This window comes from Apodemus sylvaticus, chromosome 21 (genome assembly GCF_947179515.1).
Source record: "Apodemus sylvaticus chromosome 21, mApoSyl1.1, whole genome shotgun sequence".
Taxonomy (NCBI): domain Eukaryota; kingdom Metazoa; phylum Chordata; class Mammalia; order Rodentia; family Muridae; genus Apodemus; species Apodemus sylvaticus.
Window position 1 is genome coordinate 9,230,432 of NC_067492.1, and position 10,687 is coordinate 9,241,118.

Here is a 10,687-nt window from a genome sequence, read left to right on the forward strand (position 1 = left end):
ACTATATTACATCAGGAGCTTTCCTGGGTAGCAGTTTTCGTGCAAAGGACTTGTACCTGAGTGTCCCTTCATCCCTTAGCTGAGCACTGAAGTCCGGAGATGGGGCATGGGAAGCTCTGGTCCTAGGTGCCCTGGCTGCAGCCTACTGCCTCCAGCTCCTGGAGAACAGGGTCTTGGTTCTTCTGTCCCTGCCTCGTATGGCTCTGTCTTCTGTCCTTACTGATTCCTGCCTTTGCCAGCAATGTCACCTGCTTCATGTCTCAGTCATGGGAGGTGGGTCCTGTGATTATCTTGGCACTGGAGTGAAAAGCCAGTAGCTAACGAACACAGCAGCAGATGGGGTGTCAGCCCAGAGCTGAATATAACAACTGGCACCCTGTCTCCTGAAGCCTCAGTTTCCCCTCTGGGTCACAAAGACCCAGATGGGTGATGAGAAGCTGGGTAGCTGGGAGCTGGGAGGTAAGAGAGACACGTGGGGACGCTCCCCCTTCTCTTCACACTGATCATCTGGGGTTCTGGGTCCAGCCCACAACCACCTGCATCAGGGCATAGGAGTCGCTATGGAAGCCATTACCTCTGCTCCTACCCCCTGTCAGCCAACCCTGGCCATGCGCCGCCTGCAGCTGCTGATGCTGCATTCCGCTGTCCTGGTTAAGGACCCGTTGCAGGGCAGCCTGAATCACGAGGATCAGTCATGTCCCTTGGGGCTCAGAGCCCCAGGTACCTGCAGACCACAGAGCCAGCCTGGCAGCTGGGCCACTCCCTGCCACCCAGGAGAGCTGCAGGTGACAGTTGCTTCTGCATCCATGTCAGAGTGGACGGGTCCTGATGGCACTTGGCCTTGTCAGTCACCACAAAGTCACGCTGAAGGAGACAGTGGAAAGAAACAGATCAACTTCCTCATAAAAGTCCCACCTAAGACATTTGTCCCCAACACTGGCCTGTCAGCTTCCCCACACACTGGGGCCATCACCAGAACGCCTCTGTGGATTCACTGAGGACACCCAGTGTGCATGAAGTCTCTGCCTGGTTGCCACAGCGTCTAGCTCCGGATTAGCATATGATGTGAAGCTGACACTTGACCACCTCAGCTGACTCACACTGGGGCAAGCCTCCCAGCACGGAGACCCAGCCCACCTACTCAACTACAGTAAGCGTCCAGTGTGGCCCAGACAGCTATCCCAGATGAAGGAACTGGGAACCTTCCCCACCTAACCCCACCAACAAGAGCCACTCCTGTCCCCAACATTCGCAACCGGGAAACGGAAGGGTGAGCTCAAGAGCTGAGTGAAGGGAGAATGGAGCTGGGCGGTGGTGGCGCACGCCTTTAATCCCAGCACTCGGGAGGCAGAGGCAGGTGGATCTCTGAGTTCGAGGCCAGCCTGGTCTACAGAGTGAGTTCCAGGACAGCCAGGACTACACAGAGAAACCCTGTCTCGGGGAAAAAAAAAAAAGAGGAAAATTCGAGAGTCCCCAGCCAAGGGGTGGTGGGGTCTGCCTGCCCTGGGACATGAGGCAGATAGAGGCCAAGGTTCTAGAGTACCACATGAGGGTACCTGAGGCAGTCCCCAGTGCCCCTGTATACGAGTAGCCACTCCACGTGACTAGAAAGATATCGGTGTGCACTCAGCTCCCACAGGGATGGAGCAATTGATTCTGTCTCCAGAGAGGCATCAGGGGAGCCCAGATGCCCAAGAGCACGGTGTAAGACTGCTGGCCTCTGACAGACGGGTGCCCGCTGGCCACATCCAGGGCTCCGACTAGCACAGAAGTGGGTTCCGCCCTGCAGCCTTGGGTCTGAAGTCACGTGCAGCTGTACAGAGTTGATCTGACGGGTCTAGGCCCTGCTGTTCACAGAATGCCTAGATGTCACATGATCAACTGAGAGGGAAAAAACAGCATCAAACAATGACACAGACGCTCTTGGAAGGAACCTGTGACAAGGGGACTCCGCTTAGGAGCCTTTACCAATCAGATGTGACCCACAAGATACCCTGGGGAGGGGAAGGGCAAACCTCAAGCTGCCGAGGCTACCACTGGGTCTCTGGGCTCGATGCTAGGATGGGAGCCAAGACCCCGGAGTCCTTTGCCCAAGTCCTGTCACGTTGGAGGTCTGAAGAATAGAGTCCCTTCCATCTCTGACAGAGGGCAGGAGACAAATGACCTGAGGATCTGGCGGGTGCAGACAGCTCACCGTGCGGGGTCAGCATGCTGCCTCTCCTGCTGCTGCTCTGTCCAGACCAGAGGTTTTCAGCCTTCAATACAGTTCCTCATGCTGTGGTGACCCCCTCATCAAAAAGCTATCTCATTGCTACTTCATAACTGTAATTTTGCTACTGTCACGAATCCTAATATAAATGTCTGATACGCAGGACAGCTGATATTTGACCCCTGTGAAAGGTCCTGTCACCCCACTGGTGGAGAGCCACTGGTCCAGAGGCCGGAGGACAATGGCTGCCTGTAGACTCTTCTAAATCCAGGCTGAGACATGGAAGCCAGGCCCCAGCTTCTGCCTGTCCCCTGTAAGTGACACCTGTCCCCAAGGGCCAGGACAGACTCACTGACAACCCTACCCCAGCCTGCCTGTCCTGTTAGTTCCTTGGTCCTAAACTGTCCTAGGTTCCTCAGTCTTGGCCTCCAACCTGCTAAAGTGGCAAGACCCCACTGCCACAGGACACCTGCCATCTACAGCCATCACTGCTTAGGCCAGAGGACGGACGATGGGCAGTGGGGGAGGGGCGAGCAGAGTCACCACATTAGCGCATGGCAAGATGAGCCCAGATATGAATACAGTGGACAGCAGAGAGGACAGCAGGGAAGGTCAGGGGCCGCCTGACCCATGCTCTATTCTCCAACTGCACCATTCCCAACCCATGTCTCCTAGAACATGATACATAGGCAGCCTTCCTCCATGCCACACTCGGAGAAGAAACAGGGCTTTTGAACATGGCACTACTAGAGTACTGGTTTCAGAAGAGGAAACCTTCTCTACATTCATTGCCAGATACGCCCATTTTACAGATGGGGGAAAACTGAGGCCAGGTGGACAGGTGCCCTGCCCACAGGCACTGCACATGCTGGGGTGAGATCTCAGGGCTCCTGGGGCTTATGTCTCAGAGGGTGGAATCTATGTGAGGCTGGGGACCAAGGAGCTGAGACGGAAGGGAAGGGAGCACCAGCTGGGTCCCTGGCACAGCACTGGCACAGCATTCCTCAGCTGCTGTTACAGAGAAGCCATCAGCAAAGGGCACATATGTTGTGGCCTGTGAGTCGTGGGTCCTTACAGTCAAAGCTATTCTAACCTGACTATGCAACCTCAAGGAACTGAACTCATGGTGTCCTGCGGTGCAGCACTGGGGGGATAGTGGGGAGGATGTATGGTGTATGTGCACATGCAGAAAATTTCTTTTCCTTTCTTTTCTTTCTTTATTATATATAAGTACACTGTAGCTGTTTTCAGACACTCCAGAAGAGGGCATCAGATCCCATTACAGATGGTTGCTGGAATTTGAACTCAGGACCTCTGGAAGAGCAGTCAGTGCTCTTAACCGCTGAGCCATCTCTCCAGCCCCCCCCCCTTTTTTATGTTTATACATGCTTTACCTGTATGTCTGTGCAACATGTGTGTGTATAGCACCCACGGAAACCAGAAGAGGACATTAGATCTCTGTAGCTGGAGTTACAGAGTATGGTGAGCTGCCATGTGGGTGCTGGGAATTGAACCCTGGTCCTCTGGTTGAGCTCTCTAACCTCTGTATGGTAAATCTGAATTATTTATTATTTTTATGCATATACTGGGTGGGGGAGGAGCTTCTGAATGCTATCGCACATATGTGGGAGTCCAGAGGAAAGAATGAACTCTCTCCCATTTTTTTTTTTTTACATGCATTTGGGTTCTGGGTTTCTGGGATTTGAACTCAGATACTTTGGCTTGCACAGCAACCTTTGCCCACTGATCCATCTCGTTGGCCCTGAACAATGAATTGCTGACCCCACCCTGAGAGGGGTCCCATTCCTACAGATACCCTGTTCCCACAGCAGGGCACCCACATACCTCAAGCCACAGCCTTAACTAGCTCTGGAGACTAGTGCTGCTGCTGTGACAGATGGGGAAACTGAGTCACATGGCAGAGCAAAGGCTCCTTCCACACTGCCCCAAGTCTGTCCTACACAAGTGACACAGGAAACAGAAAGCCAGGGCCAAAAATAGCCTTGCGTTTCTCCACCGTCCGACCAGAACACAGATAGAGGGGCGGAGGACTGAACTCAGGATCGTGGGCTCCGTGACCCGGGTTACCACCGCCAGGTCTGCCAGAGACTCTCCCTGCAGCACAAACCCAAGAGAACTAGCTGGGCAGACATGAGGCCTGCAGCCTTGTAGCAGCCTTGCAGCAGCCTTCAGCCCTGCCCCCTCCCCACCCTGCTTCCAGGGAAGGCTCGGGTTTTTAAGACCCTGTGCCTTCACTTCCTCTTTCCCAGTACGCTCCAATCTCCTCCAGGTTTAGCGCAAGGGATCTGGAAAATTTATTCTTCTGAGCAGAAGGCTCCCACACCGGCAAGGAAACGTAGACATCCCCTTGCGGGGAGATGAGAGAGGGTTCAGAGAGGCCCACAGCCCAGCTGTCCAGCTGTTGGCAGGAAGAAGGTGCCAGCACTGTCTGGCACCTTCCAGAAAGATCCTAAGCTGGTATCCTGAGGGCCCAAGGCAAACGGTCTTGGCCAGAGCCTCCCTGCAGAGCGGGAAGCTGGTGATGGCAGCGTGCCAAGAAGCAGGGGACAGATGTGCAGCCACCCTGACAGAGAGCTCTACAGACCTGCGATGTGCCCGGATGAGCAGCACGGCGGTAGCTAGGCTTGCGTGCTCGGCCAGAGGACGCTTGGCAACAGCCTGGGGTACAGCAGGTACCAAACTGCAGGCTCCGTTAGTCGGTGTTGCCCTAATCCCTGGGAGGGGACATGGCACCTTCCCACGGACGGGAGCGGAGGATGGGAGGCAGCCAAAGGCAACATCTGGCCATGTGGGGTGGGGAGAGGCTGAGGCTACTCCTTTATTGGCCACGGAGGAAAAACAGGGGAGGGGGTGACAGAGAGAGCAGGATCTCCTTCAACAGGGCTTCCTGGGTCTCTGTCCCTGAGAAATGCAAGTGACTGGGTGGGGTCAGACGGCACACAGACACAACTGACCCTCCAGGAATGGCCTCCTACAGACTGGAGGACAGAGGGGACAGAGGGCAGGACAGGTTAGAAAGTGAGGCAGATTCCAGGGCAGAAGTTCAGGCCCAATGCTTACCCTGCTAAGGGTAACCGGCTAAGTGACCATGGCGAGTTACTTAACCTCTCTGAGCCCCCTTCTCGCGTGGGGGCGTGGGGGTGTGTGTGGGGGGGAATTCTCTACAGGAGTATTTAAAAGATATGGTAACCATGGATACAGAGATCATAGCAGTTGGTAGCAGCCTAAGACTCAGGTCCTCATGAGTCCCCACACTCATCTCATAGCCTGACCACCCTACCACCTGCTGACAGGACTGACTGGAGACTGAGCAGCATTCTCAGCCACAGACAGCAAGAAGGCATTCTGGGAACGGGCAGCCACAGTCCCACTCAGCCACCCCAAGGCAGCAGCATCACTCGGCTGTGGAAATCAAGGCTTGGGGAGGTCAAGGGTCAGACCCAAGGTCACACAGCCCGCTCTGCAAAGATTCAGGCCAGGTCTATCTGAAGGCAAACCTGGGGTCTTTCCACAGTTCTCATAGGATGGAAGTAGGGATGCTGGGTCCAGAAAGGGCAAACTGCAGCCCTCCCTGGCCCAACCTAGTCACTGCCTAAGCCATGCTGCAACCAGGGTGGCATGTCCGGCAGGTCCCCTGCCATCATCCCAACTGGAGAATGGTGGGTACCATCTCCCTTCCGTCCCTTCCTCTGTCTCCTTAGACACGTCCTTTTTCAGAGATTTTCCAGTTGATTCACCTGCGGGAGCACCTACCAGGGTTCCAAAATTCCAGGTGATTCTGGAATATGACATGTCCCCACCAAACGTCTCCCCTTGGCCCTTGCAAGGCCCTTCTGCTTCCCAGTTAAGCCCTCAGCCAGCCAGCGCAGCGCAGGAAGAAAGGGAAGTTCAGGGACTAAGGGGAGGGGGACATTCGGGGAGCCAGCCTGGGGACGAGGGAGGGGCTGTGCCTACGTCTCCACTCCTGACAACCCAGCAGCCTGGCCCTCTGCACAGCTCCCACTTGTCTCTGCACTGCACCCCAGTCTGGCTGACGGCCTCGCGGCTCTCGGCGGGCGCTGCGGGAAACAGCCTTTTGGACCTTCTGTGCCTGCCCTCCCCAGGGATGCTGCAGGCTGTGCTGCCACCGGATCCCAGCATCTGGAACAGTGCCTGTCTCAGAGCAGCCTCTCTATAAATATTTGTGGGATAACTGGGAAGAACAGGAGCGCAGAGGAAGGGCAGAGGGCAGAGGGCTCCGTTCCGGCATCCTTGGACCCTGGGAGCTGAATGACCCCTCCTTCCTGACATCGCCATAGCTGAGTCTGAGACATGCCTGACATACACACACACACACACACACACACACCACTGCAGCACAGGCCTGGCCTGGTCTTATCACCTCTAAGGGCTGCAGACAAAACATCCCTTTCCCTACCATACCTCCATTCAAACTGTCCTTCAGCACAGAGACCAAGATCTCCCTCCCTGCAAAGGCTGCCAGATCTGGTACTTTCTATCTGCTCTTCCCATCCCCGGGGCTGCGGGGTTCTCCTTGTCTCTGTACTTTTTTTTTGCTACTTTACCAGGTTCCAATGAGACTCAGGCAATGGCAACGGGCTGGAGCTGAGCCCAAGGGCTAGAGGAGGCCCTGAACTCCAGACTGGAACCCTGGTCCACCTGCTGGCTGGGGCAGAGCCAGAAGTCCGGGATTTACCTGAGTCTCAGTGTGGGAGTTAAGAAGGTCCACAGGACAAGGTGAGGGCCAAGGACAGGGCAGAAGTTGGCTGAATGCTCAGCTAAGTCCCATGGGTGGACACAGGAGTGGGGGAAGGGCCCACAGACGGCTCTCCTTTCCTACCCCTGATGGCCTGCGACCCAGGCTTCTTTTGATTACTGAGGTCAAATTGGCACAAGGTAGGCACTCTGCAGAGAAAACTCCCCGCCCCCAGGGAGCCATCAGCCACTCACACAGCTCTGTGGCAAACTCCAGCGTGGTGCATCTGGCCCCAGGGCTGTAGCCTTATACACTTGAGACTGCCCTGTGCCGTCTGCCCAGACGGAGGGGCATCGGGAACAGCTACAACGTGGTGAGCTTGGCTAGGGACATTCGAATGTCCCCTGATTCGTTTAATTATCAGAATGTCCGTACAAACCATGTGGCCCGTATTTCTACTTCTCAGCCAAGAGAACTGAGCCCAGCCAGGATAAGAACTTGTTGGCAGCCAGCTAGCTCTGCTGCGAAGGCAGCGGCAGGCAGGGACCAGGCCTGTCTGGCCCCAGAGCCAAGCTCTGCTCGCACACTCCAGGCCTTGCGGAGCTGTCCCTTCCAAGACTCAGCAACAGCCTCAGCACCGACTGCCACACACCTGTGGCTAAGGAAAGGCTTGCTGTCCCACACCAAAGCAGGTGACGGACGCTTCTCTTAGCGGGAAAGGAGAGGGGTGCCTTCAAAGCCTTAAAGGGACCTCCAGTCCAAAGCCAACTCTGGGGAGGAAGGATAAGGGCAGTGTGTGAGGCAGGGGGATTCCAGGCACATCAGAGGCTGCTTCATAAGTTAGCCTTCCTGTGCTCAGGCATTACAATGTGCGCATACACACACACACACACACATACACACACACACATGCACACATTCATGCATGCATGTGTGTGTGCAAAATTGCAGGATCTAGACACTTTACACACTAACAACTATCCCTGAGTGGGTCCCACCTATCCACCTTTAAGTCTGTCTGCAAGACCCTGGCCTGTCACTACCACACAGGCCTCTGCCCAGGACAGGATAGTCTGGGAGGAATTAGGATCCCAGCCTAAGGGCGGAACAGCGAGTACAAACCAGATACCTGCCTGTCACCCCCTTCCCCAGGGCCATCTGGCCAGTTTCTACCCTGGTTCTTACAAAGCTGGGTCCCAATGTCCCAGGGTCCAGACTGCCTCCTACCAAGCAGACAGCTGCATGCTGAGAACAGGCCTCGGGCTTCTGCCCAGGTCCGTGCAGCTGACTTGCAAAGAGACCCTCTCCACTGCAAAGGTTGTCTAGACCACTGTCCCGAGTCCCGGGCACCTGTGTCCTACGCCTACGCGTCTGGAATCTGTTGCCTTCTGCTTCATAAAGCCATCAAGAAGACTCAAATGCAAGGCACTTGGGTGAGAATCTCAGGAAGGAGGAGGCAGCCAGGAGGTAGTGAGAGGAACTCCCGACTGGGACCTCCGGGTGACCTGCGTGGCCGCACTAATTACCAATGTTATCGGGCGGACGACAGCCTTGCCCTGAACTTCCTCCATTTGATAGATGGGCAGCAAACACGCCCAGCGTCAGCCCCATGCCTGCTGATTCCAACAGCGGCTATTCAACCACTCCTGCTCCCAGATCCTCTAACCTCCTGCCCCAGACCTCCAAGGTCAGTCAAGCTAGCAAACCAAAGAGACCGCCTCCTGCTGGGACACGCCGCGCTAGACCAATGATACCACCGAGGAACAGAAGACCTCTCTCTTTTGACGACACAGAAGCTCCAGGAGAGGAAAGCCACGGCTTACCTTGGTTACTCCTGCTGCCGGGGAGCTCCAGCTCATGGGTCCCTGACTGGCAAGCCCCTGGCCTGCACAAACCAGGGTCCCGCATTCCACGCAGGCACCAATGATGAGCTGCCGGCCGTCGTCCACCAACAGGCTGTGGCTGGCTCTCAGGGTATACAGGAACAAGGGTAGCCTGGCCACTCTCACAGACTTCAGCCCCAGACACCGTTTCTTCTCTTGCTGACAGAAGAAGCACACGAATGTGTCCACTTGGTACTGCCTCGACCAGGCGCTGACAGGCTGGTGAGCGGCTCTGGCTTCGTGCTGCAGCCACTGACCCAGCAGGTCATGATAGCAGAGTACACAGGTTGCCACCAGGCCCGTGGAGTCTGCAGGCCTGGCCCGCGGGGCGGGCGGATAGACAGTGAGGAAAGGGAAGAAGGGTTCCTTCTCACCGCCGAGGTGGCTGGAGGGGTTCATGCTGAGCTGGAACTCCTTCCCTGGCCCCAGCTCAGCCCCGCAGATGTAGCAGACAGCTGGCGGGCCTCCCTGCGCAGAAGTGGGCAGTTCGCTCAGGGTAGGGTCCGAGGCAGAGAAGGCTTGGTGGTACCTGCCCAGGAAGCCTTGCACGGAGCTGATGAGCTCGCGGTTGTGTGATGCCCGATACAGGGCCCAGATGTCCTCCAGGACGCTGAAGCACTTGGGGCAGCTGCGGACTTCGCAGCGCTTGTTGGGGGGCCGAGCGTTGGGTGGGCAGGGCAGGAGACTAAGGAAGGGGAAGTGCATGGAGGCCCCGGAGTTGCCGTTAACGAGGCGGGAGGGCACAGCCCGGGCATCCCGCGTACAGTCCTCCCCGCAGAGGTAGCAGGCTTCCCTCAGCAGCCCCGCGGCGGGGGCTGGACCCTCTTCTCTCGGGAGTCTCCGGGCCTTGGAGGCCATGCCGGGGGCGTGGCTGTTCAGGGGCACCACGTAGAGCCGCTGCAGGACCGGCACGTTGGCCAGCTCGAAGCTCTGCCACTGGTGCGTGAGGGACGAGAAGCAGCAGGGACAGACGAGGGTGCTGCCTGCCTCGGTGATGGGCTGGGCGCCCGGCGGGGGGCTGTGCAGCCACAGGAAGGGGAAGAAGGGAGCCTCGGCAGGAGTCTCCTGCTTCTGCACGTGGATCTGCTGCTGCGAGGCCGGTGACAGCGCCGAGCCACAGACGTAGCAGCAGCGGGCCTGGTGGCTGTCCGCGGGCGTCCGAGGAGGCCGCTCCAGACCTTCGTCCCCGAGGCTCCCAGCGACGTCGCTGCCCTCGGGGGTGCTGCTGCGCTCTGGGGGCGCCGCGGGCCGGCTGGAGGCGGCGCCGTCCGTGCCGTCGGGCACAGCGGGGCCGGGCCAGGGTTCTTGGATGCCCCTCAGCACGCTGGCTCGCGGTTCCGGAGCCCAGTGCGCCCCTGTCCCCGTGCGCTGGCGCCGGGCTCCGGACTTGCTGGAGTCCTGCGCATCCTCGGACTCGGGCTCTGGCTCGGGCTCGGGCTCGGGCTCGGGCTCAGGCTCCGGCTCGGGAAGCGCGTCGGCGTCCGACAGCTCCGACAGCTCGGAGTCGCGCGCGTCCTCGGTGTTCCACTCGCGGGCCCCGCGCCGGCCGCCCGCGCTCGCGTCGCACTGGTGCGGCCTCTTGAGCCAGTACACGCGCTTGTCCACGGGCGTGCGCGCGCGCTCGAAGGCGGCCCACTGCTCGGCCAGGAAGCAGCGGCACACGGCGCACACCAGCACGCAGCCATCGGCCGCGCTCAGCCCGCGCGCGCCGGGCGCCGGCTCCTGCTGCTGCAGGAACGGGAAGAAGGGCTGCGCGGGGCCCGCCGGCCTCACCGGCAGCTTCAGCTCCTTGCCGCGCGCGATGCCGCCGCCGCAGATGAAGCACGACAGGGCCGCGCCCGCCGCTGCCATGAGCCGCTGCTTACGGGAGAGCGGCGC

General features: G+C 58.1%; 1 protein-coding gene across 2 annotated transcripts in view; it reads right to left on the reverse strand.

Moving 5' to 3' along the window:
- Gse1 (Gse1 coiled-coil protein) overlaps positions 1-10,483 on the reverse strand; it is a 365,720-nt gene extending 355,237 nt beyond the window's left edge. The window contains exon 1 of one of the 2 annotated variants that reach the window (XM_052166225.1): positions 8,750-10,483. In XM_052166225.1, the coding sequence (XP_052022185.1) occupies positions 8,750-9,667 (918 nt within the window). In that variant the 5' untranslated portion in view covers positions 9,668-10,483. The remainder of the gene's footprint in view (positions 1-8,749) is intronic. The other variant, XM_052166226.1, reaches the window with a different exon arrangement.
- Positions 10,484-10,687: the final 204 nt, after the last annotated feature.